The 12,817-nt window shown below is 41.4% G+C and overlaps 1 protein-coding gene across 1 annotated transcript in view; it reads right to left on the minus strand.

Moving 5' to 3' along the window:
• Nucleotides 1-12,817, minus strand: part of unc13a (unc-13 homolog A (C. elegans)) — a gene marked incomplete at both ends in the record, with an annotated part of 92,553 nt that overhangs the window by 52,104 nt on the left and 27,632 nt on the right. Inside the window, 11 exons of the mRNA XM_083888544.1 lie at nt 2,903-2,959; nt 4,066-4,213; nt 4,724-4,804; nt 4,919-4,975; nt 6,366-6,395; nt 10,425-10,548; nt 11,138-11,284; nt 11,378-11,466; nt 11,576-11,653; nt 11,897-11,974; nt 12,069-12,212. Of these exons, the coding sequence (XP_083744670.1) occupies nt 2,903-2,959; nt 4,066-4,213; nt 4,724-4,804; nt 4,919-4,975; nt 6,366-6,395; nt 10,425-10,548; nt 11,138-11,284; nt 11,378-11,466; nt 11,576-11,653; nt 11,897-11,974; nt 12,069-12,212 (1,033 nt within the window). The remainder of the gene's footprint in view (nt 1-2,902; nt 2,960-4,065; nt 4,214-4,723; nt 4,805-4,918; nt 4,976-6,365; nt 6,396-10,424; nt 10,549-11,137; nt 11,285-11,377; nt 11,467-11,575; nt 11,654-11,896; nt 11,975-12,068; nt 12,213-12,817) is intronic.

Raw genomic sequence — 12,817 nt, forward strand, 5'->3', positions numbered from 1 at the left:
TACTATACTATGACGTTTTCGACCATTTTTGGACCACATACTATACTTTGTCGTTTTTGACCAATTTTGACCATTTTTGGAAGACATACTTTACTATGACGTTTTCGACCATTCTTGGACAACATACTATACTAGGACTTTTTTGTCAAATTTTGGGACCAAATTTTATTTTATTTTTTTAATTGACAAATTTTGGACAACATATTATAGTATGACGTTTTTGTCAAATTTTGGACCAAAACTTCTTTTTTTTAAATTTGACAAAAATGTCATAGTATAGTATGTCGTCCAGAATTTGACAAAAATGTCATGGTATACTTTGTCGTCCAAAATTGTCCATTCTGCCAATTGGGCAACAGAGACGACAGGATGCATCGCGTGACTCTTTTTTTTTTAGTGTAGCCTGCAGCTATTGCTCGTTTTCCAGACTTATCAACCTTAGCTTTCACCACAAACTAAAATATCAACACTTCAGCATCCTCCGCCCAAAATAGATCTGGCATCCCTGGTTATATAGTTGAAGCTGCAGGACTGTTTAGAGTGAAGAGGTCAAGGTCTATAACCTTTGGATAGTTCCACTGAGGCTCCAGCTCCTTTGTCTGGACGGGACATGGTGGATTTTTTTTGTCCTCATTGTCTTGGTGTGTTACTTTTTTGCTGTGGTTTAATTCCATAACTCCATTGACAGATGGACATTCATTTTAAATGTTTCAATTAGTGTCTTCATTCTGTCAAGGGTATCTTTGTGGTGATGACCGTGAGCCTGTGTGTGTGTTTTTTTTTTTTTTTTTCAACTAACCACCCACTGAACAAGGTGTCTGTGGGAGTTAGACGGCAGAATGTTCTTGGCATGCATCGCGCTGCATCTCCCTGGAGAGCATGATGGGATTGTTGGTCTTGCTGCCAACAGGACCAAAGAGAGCAGCAGTCGTCCATCTGGACGTCCATGAAAGATAAGGAAGGTTTGCTGGCTGAGTAGGCAGGAAGGACGACACTGCCAGGGAAGCGTAGGCTTCTCCGCTAAAACAAACACAAGAGACGCTGTGGAAAATGACTTTTTAAAGGGAATAAGTGATGTTTTTTTGTATGTGGCTTTTAAAACACCCCCGATTAATCAAGAGACTAAGTAAAACCATAAGTCAAGTGAAGTACAATAACCTTCATCATCCAGTCATTAAATGGGTAAAAGGCCCATCAATTACCATAGACTCCAGATTCTGGACAAGTATCTGTAATAACATCTTCACAATGTCAAAAGATACTACACGTCGACTTCAGTACAAATCCATTCATAGAACACAACATAAACTACATAGAATGAATCTCCAAGATCATGATATGTGCACACACTGCACGTTATACACAACATACAATAACTTTCACGATGCATGGCCTTGTCCAGACTTTCTGGAAAAACCATCTTAAGTGCCTTATCATCAATCATAGACCACAACATTCACAACCTTTCGACAGTTCAACTGCCACCTAAACATTACCAACCCCTTTAACAGTCACAAAGAAAACTCTCCTTCTTAGCTCAAACGCAGCCCCAGCTTTAAAGCTAAAAGTGATATATGAATCCACATTTTCACGATCCATTGTCTTTTCCGTTGTTAATTGATCCAGGTTACAATTTAAAATATCACAAGTGATTATCTTTTCACTGCCTCCCAGTCAGTCAGCGAATATGAATATGGTGAACAAGCTTTGACTCGACATGTGCTGTGATTTCATCAAATCATCAGTCATGTTCACTGCATTGGTACAACTGGCCCTTGATCATTTCAGCAACAGATCATAGTCCACAGACAGTGATGACAGATCACAGATCAGAGCTTTTTTTTCCCAGCAACTGTCAAACTCATAAGAACAAATCTCACGTTTGAGAAAACTACAGAGTAAATTATGACAGGGAGTTAATTAATTTCTTTCTACAGACATGGACGTCCGTTACAAACAGAACTGTTATGAGCAACCGAAAGATGAAACTTAAATACCACTGAACGCCAAACACGACTGAATCATTTGATGTTATTGTGAGAAAGAATCCAAATCTTTTAAAACAAATCTAATGTGACAGAAAACAAGCCACATGACCAGAGGGCCAGATTCTGATTGGCTCAGTCTGCGGAGAGCGAATGAGTCAAGAACTCTTAGATAGAACAGGACAGGACGCGGTGGGCCTCCCAGACAAACTGAGCCAGCAGAGCAGTCATCATTATTTTCATAAGCTCCTCCTCTTCGTCAGCATCTTTCACTACAGCCACAGTGTGTGTGTGTGTGTGTGTGTGGGTGGGGGGGGGGGGGGGAGCACACTGCAACAACACACTACACCTCTGCTTCAGCAACCTTCAGGATAATCATTCTGTCAAACTGCTCGTCAGCGATTCACTCTCAACACACACACACACACACACACACACACACACACACACACACACACACACACTTGACCCTCGGGCCTCTGGCAGTCTGACATCATGCTGGATCAGGATTCCTCCACACTTTTAATGCTTCTCGTCTGATGTCCGCACGTCATGCTTTTGTGTCTGCTCATACATACATTCACTAGTGTATGTATTCCGTGCAGTAGCGTACATACAGACGTCAGTGTGTACATTACATGCATGAATGCTTAAAGTCTATGTTTGTATTGGTGTGGGGCTCACTGTATGTGTGTGTGCAAAAAGGCACAAACATAAGAGAGAAAAAAAAGAGAAGAATGCATGTTTGTCTATGTCCCATCTGTGCATTGCATTTGTCTGCTGTGATGAGTCTGAGCAGGCGGGGGGAGTTTAAGGATGCACATGTGGAGGGAGGTGGAGGGTGGAGCGAGAGTTGGGATTTGGTCTAGAGACTTTCTGGCAGTCCTGGGTGTCTCAGGCCCCTGAGTGACACATACCCTTGTCTGGGTAAACATCCTCACTAGTGGTGAACCTCACCCCCTTCCCGCCGAACACTGGCCCACAGATGGGGCAGAAGGAGGGAGTGGACAGAAAAAGGAGAGACACACGTAGAAAGATGAGAAACAGACCAACACAAATACGTCGAATGACTTATTTCTTCTAAACTGGCTCTTCATTCTTCTCAGTTGCAGCAGCTGCTCCAGCGACATGCAGCGAAATATACTCTAGGTATGCTTCAGAAAACTGCGTGACATTTTACTTAATTAAATTTTAAATCTACCCCTCGAATAGCATTTCTGTGAGCAGTGCCCAGGGACACTGTGTCAGCATCAGCGCTTCTACAAAGACGCTGTCTGTTGTGTTGCCATCTGACAGTGTGATGGAAGCTGAGCAGCAGAATCGAAGCGCAAAAGAGAAAAGAGGGGGTGGCTATTTCATTTTTTTTCCCTTTGCAAATAGCTGTCAGATCATGTGAATAATAGTGTCTGTTTTTTCTGAATGCTGGCTACCAAGAGACTTAGCATTTCAAAACTAGGAGAAAATGTTGAGCTGCTACAGCCTCAACTAAATGCTCTATTAAGTGTGTGAGACACTTCCTGGACTGTACTCCAAAGAAAAGTAACTACAAGTCATATGCAGGAATTAGGACCAATGGGTATATTTTTAAATGAGCACCCCTAGTGGTAAAATAACTAACAGCAGGTGTGTCACAATCAAGAAGCTGCGCTGAGGTTTCCACCGGCAGTTTGGCCTGTCTTTTTTAAGCCCTAACCTCACAAACACTTGTATGTAGTTGTGTTCAAAAAGACTGTAATCTTACCTATGGGTTGTATTCAGGGGTTTGCCAAAACAACCTATAGTTACGTTTCAGTTGGAAGACAGGCTGAACATTTATGGGTTGGACATTTTACGGGTTATAAAGCTGATGATGGAATTTGGAAAACCTGAACGTCAACAAACGAGTAGGAGACGCCAAGTAGATTAGCTCCTCTGAGAGAGCGTTGAAAAAGAATGGGATATTATTGTGAACCAAATAAGAGATTCACAAGATATTGTAAATTAAGTCTCTTTTAGCAAATGAAGACACTTGAAAACACAGGGAATCGTACATTTTCCAGAGAAAGAGAAAGGAATGTCACAGAGAACAAAAACTGTTTACCTTGTGCATTTTGCGACTGGACAAAAGTCTTAATCAGTTTGTCTGTGGCCTGCGTGTAGAGGGACAGGGCATAGTGCAGAGACTGGAGGTCAGGGCTCTTCTCCAGGAAGGTCTTCTTCAGACCCACACCACCAGCATGGAAGTATTGCTAACACAAAGGGAAAAAAAAATGCACCTATTTAAAATATCACAGAGGAAGGAATCATTGAAAATGAAAAGCGAGCTTTTCAGAAAGCCAGCTCCAGTTGGTTCCCAAGTCCATAATAACACGCCTCACATACACACCCAGGCTATTTTAGCTGCATATTCTTCCTGTCTCTCCCACAGCTCATCAGTGCAACTGCTGTTACTGCTCATGCATTAAGCCCCACCACCACCCCAGTGTCCACCTGCAGGCTCCAGGGGGATTTGCTATGCTTGCTGCTAATCGCTTGCGGATATGTCAGTGTAACATATCTGGAGGGAGTGATTGAGTCGGAGCCTGGACGTCAAACACGAGCATTATTCGAATGCAATAAAGAGTGAAACATTCAATTCTGTGACTGAACTGCTTTTCCTAGTACAGCACATGTGTTTCTACATATAAAACAATGCAAATTCTCAATGATGTCAGGCCTGAAGACAAAGTGGCACCTAAATGTAAAGGTGTGTGCTTTACCTTGATGGTGTCCAGAGCCAGCTCTATCACAGCACACTGCTTTGGTGAGAGTGCTTTGGCCTCTTCACGGACCATGTGCTCCTGAAGACAACCACGAAAGAGAAGGACACAAAACAAAAATGACCGCTCTGTCCATTCATGTCCAAAATATGTTTCCTGCTCCAGATCCCAGTGTAGCGTCACAGCAGACAGTACCTTTAGCTTGGACAGCTGCCCGAGCTCCTTAGCAGCGTTAAAGATGAGCTGAGTTCCCTGGAAGAGGCGAAGAGAGAGGGGAAAGAGACAGAGATAGAACGAGAGAGAGCAGTGTTATTATTCCGACAAATGAGGGCAGTAACAGTAAACGTGTCACACAGAGGACAGCGACGTTTTCTAACGTGCACATTCATCAACAGTCACTCCACAGGAAGTCGCTTTACGGGCGCCAGCGTACGCTTTCCTTCGAGAGACGTAATCATACTTATCTGTGTTTTACTGTATTCACACACACACACACACACACACACACACACACACAGTACACACACAGAGTGGAGGGAAAGTGACTCAGCTCATATTGAAGGTTGGAAAATAGTTGTGCACTCACACATACAAGCTGCAGCCCTGTAGTAACCCTGTGGTGTATGCAATGATATTTAAGTGTCATACTACTCCTTTAAATCTGACCTTTGCTTACAGCTTCAGATGTAAAATATAATATGACAATATATGGTATATTGTTTGTCCAAAACCTAGTGAAGTTTCTGAAAAACAAGCAACAAAATTAAGTTAAATAAAATAGTGCTGGGCGCGTAAACGGCGTGAACGTTAACGCACGTTGACGCATGACGCGCTTCCATGACGACTGGCTGGAAAAAGGTAGCTAACTGGTAAACGGTGCCTGAACTACGGTGTCGCGGCCACGTAAACATGACGTCACAAGCGTCTTTTCCCGGTCAGTCGCCGTGGAAACGCGCCATGCGTTAACGTGCGTTTGCCTAGTGCCCAGCACTAAAAATAAACAAATGTAGAAGTTTCAGTATAATATCAAACCTTTAGGGATGAATAAGCATTTTTGAAAAGTGCGGTGTCTTATAATCTAAAATGTATTCAGATAACAGAAACAATGCTTGGAGTAATAATCCACATTTCCTCCAGTAAGAATTAGTGACTGCAGTGATGAAGATAAAGTATTCATAGATCTTCTGACACTATATGCAAAATATAGTGCACCATAAACCCATACAAAGTCAAAGAGTTCACCATCAAGTGGTTTCTAGTTGACCTATGGCTAATTATAGCGATACATGCCAGAAAATGTCTGAACTGAAGATGACAAAAAAAAACAGTCAATAATGGTTTTAACCTTGCTTATGAACAGAAATGACACTGGGAAACAGTTGCCATGTTGTTCTTCTTTGTTGATAGCTGTGCTGCTTTTAAAACCAAAATCAAATGAACTCCTTGTCCTGTGGTTTGTGGTGCGTTTGAGCGTAACTCTCTGCTCAGCACATTAGAATGTATGACCTGTTTTCACAATACAAAAAACAATATCTCCACTGCTTTGTCTGACTGCGGAGCTGAGGGAGAGAGACAGAGACACGGTGAAAAGACATAGAGGAGAGAGACGAGACACAATGATCTGAGGGGGTTTAGTCCTTACATCACTGTGAGAAGCACTCTTCAGCCTCCCCTGGAAAGAGAGCACGTGGTTAATACTTCAAGCAAAGGCCAATCCCTAGCAGTCTGACTTCGCTCTCACTGATTAGCACGCAAACAACAATTTGCACATGCTCCTTTGCAAAATGTAAACAAAATCTGAGGTCATCATCGTCAGTGCCGGGAACATGTCTTCTTCCAATAAAGGGGGAGTGTTTATCACGCACAGAACAATATTAAAAAATAAATAAATAAATAAATGACAACGCTTGATAAACTGATAGTTGGCATATTAGAATAAGACTTTTCTCTATAAGCATACAGGTGACGTTTGCTTTTTAATGATGGTTCCTGATAGCGAACTACAACAATGGCACCAAACAGTGTGGTCTGATACTAGAAACAGGTCACTTATGAAATCAATCATTTAGAGAACAATGAGGAAACTACAAGAAACGGAGAAGGAAGAAGGAATATTAAATGGTAGAAACCCACACAGAACCTGATAGAGTGTATGCTATGAAAATTTATCATGAAAACAAAAGCTATATACTGTATTAATAATAATAGAAAGTCAGACTGAAACAAACTAGTATTTGACAGAATGAAGACACTTGTTTTGATTTTACAGAGTCAAGTGCTGAAGGATGATTAAAGCACTCGACTGACACATTTACTTTTTGTTTTTGTGTAAAGATAAATAAAAAAGACGAGTGTGATGCCAACACTGATGCTGTAGTTTTGTTTTGTGCATCTATGAAACAATGATAAGATAAGATAAGACCAACTTATCCAACAGCTTTATGCTTGTGAAGTACGAACAGAGCCACACTTTGCATGTAGTCTTTATGTGAGCTATTGTTCAACATAAAACACTGATTACAACCTATAATGATACACCAGCACGAGTGTGGAATCAGTCTTGAATGGAAAGATCCAAATTGTCTTCTTCAAACTATTCCTCTATGGTAAGAAGATAAAAGAAGAAGGAAGTAAAAGGCTAAATAAAAGGCATTACATTAAAGTTCTATGTGATGAATTGGCAGGTTGGATATAGGATCAAATTTCATATTATGTTCCCATCTGCCAATATGAAGCTTTTACAGACATATTGGAATCTGCTTGAATTATTTATAAATATAATATAATATAATATATTTTATTTCTGTTTTTGTCGTTACATAAAGCTATTTATATTTTAAGTTAATAGTTAAACTGCAAACTAATCTTCCATATTCCATATATTTGATCATATATATATATATATATTTGATTTGATCAAGATTTGACATCATATAAATGATTTCCATGTTTTAAAAAAATTTTGTAGAAAATTGGCCAATTACATTTTATTCTATTTCGTGCCCACAAAATAACATGTTGTGGCTATGAATTAGAGTTTTTTCCTCCCCATGTCATGTCTGGGACGCCGTAATTTGCAAATAATACATCAGTAACAGAAATCAACTACTTCCTAACAATCCTTTCGATCAGCAAACATACATATGGTCAGGTCAGATTCTAAAAATGAACCATAGATTACATTTGCCAACTCTGAAGGCTCTTATTAAAATAAGACGGAATAACCTAATATTTGATTAGCTAATACTGGATATATGATTTTTGCTCTGCACAGTTAGAATCCATCTTGTATTTTTTTTACTAAATATCAACCTGAACCAATGACCTCCTGAAAGAAACAGCAAAATCAATAATACCAAATTCACAATAACCATAACGACAACGGAACATGAAACCAAACCCGGACAGACCAACAGAACAGGTCTGTAGAGACATACAGTACAGTACGGTGTTGTACGGTATACTGAGAGAAGACTGCAGTGTTGGAATAGATCGGATGCAAGCAACAAACCCACAGTGGGGATGGGGCGGGGTGGTCGGGAAACAGTTCAAACAGTGGGGGGGAAAGTGGGAATATTGGTGGACAGTGGTGGCTAAAAAGGAGGGAAAAGGAGGCGAAGGAGGGCAGGACACCAGATACCAGGCCACCAAAAGATCAGTCAGCCCACCGGAGTCCAGGTGGGAAAAAAGGACACAATGCATGAGAAGAAACAAGGCAACAGAAGATGCAAGAGAGGAGAACCACTTCCTGCTTGAGGAGAGTGTAGCAGAAGAGGGGAGGGGGGCGGGGGGGCACTGATTGGTGGATATTGTTGAGGGGGTGGGACCGACCAGAACCAGTCAGGAATGCACCATGCTTCTCAAAAGAGAGACAGAGTTAGAGAGAAGAGAAAGAAGAAGAAGAAGACGAAGAGAAGATGGGACAGGTCAAAGAGAGGAGGCCCCCAGAGACTGGATAAGGTGTGATGGAGGGCAAAAAACGGGGGAGAACTGCAGCCACATATAGCAGAGAAAACCAACCACCGCGGACGGACAGACAAACACACACGCAGGAGTGCTGTACTTACAATCATCTGTGGAGGGAGAGCGGTGGGAGCAGGATGTAATAGTAATCACAACAACAACGACAACAACAACAACAACAACCAGAGAGAAGGATCAGTCAAGCTGCAAAGAGCCCCACATCAATCAAAAACACACGTTTTGGGCCTCAGGTCTCAAGCAACAAGCAACCAGTTGACATATTTAACTACTGCGGATGCAGAATATATGTGTTTTAAGGTTTAAACAGCCACTTGAAGTGAAGAAATACTTATTATAGAGATCATAATGTGACTTTTACAGTTCTTTTTTTTTCTTTGAATCGCTTTGGCAGTAGATTCAGAGCCATTTTTAAAAACTCTAGATACAAGTCTCACAATTAGGGCACAATTGATTGAAGAAGTTGAACAGTTAATCACATGTTCATCACATTAACAAATTAGAGCTACTCTTACCAGTCGCTGGGAATCAAATGCAAATGCAAATACACTATATATATTTATTTATAAACTTGACTTTTAGATTTATTGGATTATTTCAAATCCAGAGACGTGCAATAAGCCTGGGGTAACATGATGTATATACTTCACAAATGTGTGACAGAGAAGCGGCAGAACTATTTCTCACTGTCTCTCAGCAGCTGCAGCTCCATTTATTGATCTATTTCACTTCCTTGACTCAGCGATCGATACGCAGTTTTTCTCCTTTCAGTGTTGGACAGCCTAAGTCGTGATCATTTACAGTTTTGTGTCTAGAGTTTCTAAAAATGACATCAAGGTTCTGACACGAGTGCCAATGTGGGGGGAAAAAAACAACTGTATCTACTCATATTCAGAGCTCAATATTTTAATACCTGTGGATACTGAGGCGGAGCCAGTGATGAAAACACAGTACTGGCCGGCACTGCACATCAGGGATTAACAACCACGTTATTACCGTCAGTGATATGAGGCTCTTTTGTTTATAACCAAACATAAATAAGAACACATATATCTAAAACAAAAAGAAAAACGAGTGGCTGCTTTCCAAAATGTATGACTTTTGTTTGGAATTGGGCCAAATTGGTTAGGCAAAGGTTTTCTGCCACGCTGCTGTGATTTACTTACAAATCAGAGGTTTCTCCAAATAATTGTTGGCTGACATACTGGAGAGCAGCCATGAGCTGGTGTTATAATGATATGGTGCACTCCTTTTAAAATAAAAAAAATATTTTCCTTATTTTTATTGCTGGGATGGATGAAGGTTCCAGTGGGGGAGGGCGATGCTGAATATAATGTGTATAGAGGTTGAGAGGTGGGTTTGGACGTGATGTAGATGTGATACAGATTCAATATGAGGGCCATTTTGAATCGTAACACACACAAACTGTCTGCCTCAGTGTTATTCCCTTTCCTCTTTTCTCCACCTTCTCCTTCTTCTCTCTTTGATGCAAGTGTGGGTGTGTGAACGTGGAGGAATCAGTCATCAGTAAAGACAATAAAATTGTTCCGTTCCGTGTAGTTTTCCACAGGAACATGAAAGCAAAATATGTTTTTGTAACATATATATGTAATGAGTGTCTATAGTGTATATATGTGTATGGCAGCGCAGATTCTGTGCGTGCAACTTTGTTGTTGGTCTGTGTCCGCGTGTGTCCGCGCGTGTGTCCGTGTCCTCTCACCGTTTGGTCTGTGAGCGGCGGCAACACGATGGTCTTCTCCATGGTGTTCATCACCAGCTTCCACAACTCCTTCAGCACACGTTTCAGCACAGTCTTCTCACAGATCTTTGCAAACAAAGTCAGGCTGAGAGAGAGAGAGAGAGTAAAAGAGAGTGAGATGAGTAAGAAACAATGGAAGGAGGCAAACATTGCTCTGTTGGAAAATAAAGACAGACTTTGGGGGAATCTCAAAACCTTTCCTCCTCACTTGCAAACGCCCTGACCTCCTGAACACATTTTTGTGGAATAGGCTATTTAAAAAGCTTCTACTAAATGTACTGTCAGACTCATGAAATAGCTGTTGAAATATAGAGCTATTTAACGAAAGTCCAATATCACTGACACCAACTTTCTCTTCACACAACCCACATATGACAATAAAAACTCATAAAAGTGAGAAAATATTAAACGTCTGTGTGTTTCTCACTGTTGTATCTCCTCTTGTACTAACACACTCAGGCCGAATTCACATGTGGGCGAGTATTATTTTTAAAAAAACGAAGGTTTTCCATTTCAGTTTTTAAAAATAATCCTGTCCACACGAAAAACGCCACAACCCAACGCTAAGTGCTGTCAAGCAAACCGCTGGTGACATAATTGTATGTGTAAAGTTTTGTTGGCTAATCGGAAAAGAACGGTGCACTGTGGGAAATGTAGTACAAAGCATGTCTCACTTGCTGTCCAAAAACTCCATGATGGGCTGCAGGACATTGTCAGCATCCTGCGCCACACTGCTGGCATTTCCCACGTTTGAAGTTCCTTTCACCTGAGCCAAGATGTCGCCCATCTGCTTCACATTCTCCTCAATATGAGGCTGGAAACTACAGGAAAGAAGTATAAAGACAATGTTTTAATGAAAGTCTGTGTGTGTGTATATGTGTGTAGATGCTGCTGGGAAAATAATGTTTATCGACCTGACAGCAAAGACCCTGCTGAGATCATCCATAACGTTGTTGAGTTTAATCTGCAGGTCTTTCAGAATGTCGCTGGCCTCTACACACAACTGAAGTACACACAAGAAAACACACACACACGCGAGTTACTCCAAGAATGAATAATACTGTTTGAGGTTGTAAAAAAAAAAAAAAAAAAAAAAAGGTGGAATGACTCACATCTTTTCCACCCATCGCCTCAAACATTTTCTCAAGCTGAACTCTCAACTGTTGGATGTTGTTGATCAGGATGCAGGGCTGAGAACAAAAGGCACATGTCAGCCTGACACAATTCTAAATAAGTCCAACGCTTTCACACACAAACAAAACCTCATTAAAAAGAACTGTTTTCATTCTTCAGGCAATGAACTGATTTTCAAGCTCGTAAACAACAGAGCTAAAATGAAAGTAAGTGTTAAAGGTGCCTTTATTATTACATAATGCACCTTTAAATATCCCCTGAACAATCCAAATGTCTTCATCAAGTCTTTGGCCACTCACCACTTTCTCCATGGAGACATAGTTGGCAAACAACCTAGAGATTATATCAGCATAGGACAGAAGTACGTTGCTGATTGTCTGCAGAGGGGAACGAGAAAGAGCAGCGGGTCATTAGCTATCAGGGGAACGATGTCGTTTCATTTCTTGTAGGTTAAATCCTTTTTGTAAGTACCTTAGCAAAACGCTTCATGTAGTGTCCCACAATCTGTGGATCTGGACACTCGAGCTTCCGTATGATCTCAAAGCTCTGGTTGAGCTGGGAAAACACGTCCACCACAGAGCAGGAGAACAAAGCATGTTCTGATGTGACCTGGAACTGTTGGACAGAAGAAGCACGTGAGAGGATTAAAACCTGGAAAGGGAAGACTGTGTGCAGACCAGACATCTTTCAGTGCATGAGACTCAGACGCCCACCACGGGCATACTCTGAGTTAGACAGCCATCCAGTGACAGGTGGGAGCTGTCTGTCTCCTTGTAATTGTCTGCTGGCTTGTGTCTGGTCCCTAATTGGCTGGAGGTGAGTGTGGACGTGCGCCTCCAGGGAGTCTGGGTAATGAGGTGAGGGCAGATTTCTAACAGGCAAAACTCTGGAGTAAGGCCATTAAATCACAATATCCTGCTGTCACAAGCACATGCACGTCTCAACAGCGCTTACTTAAAGTTCTAAAGAATCTCTTTGCACAGCGAAGTGCTTCGGCTGAAACATCCTCACATTCTAAACACAAACGCACACTCCCCTCTCCTCTTTGAGTCTGCTCTGTATGTACTCTTTTACTGCTCGCTGCCAGTGAAGGAAGCAGAGTGGGAGGCAGGAGGAAACTTAGGCTGATGACTTTGAGCGTGACAGAATAAGAGCAAAAGGATGGATTACAGTAATTCCGCCTGAACAACTGCAGCAACTGCATTTCCAAACGAGTGACG

Source organism: Microchirus variegatus, assembly GCF_963457635.1.
Source record: "Microchirus variegatus genome assembly, chromosome: 4".
NCBI classification, from domain to species: Eukaryota; Metazoa; Chordata; class Actinopteri; order Pleuronectiformes; family Soleidae; genus Microchirus; species Microchirus variegatus.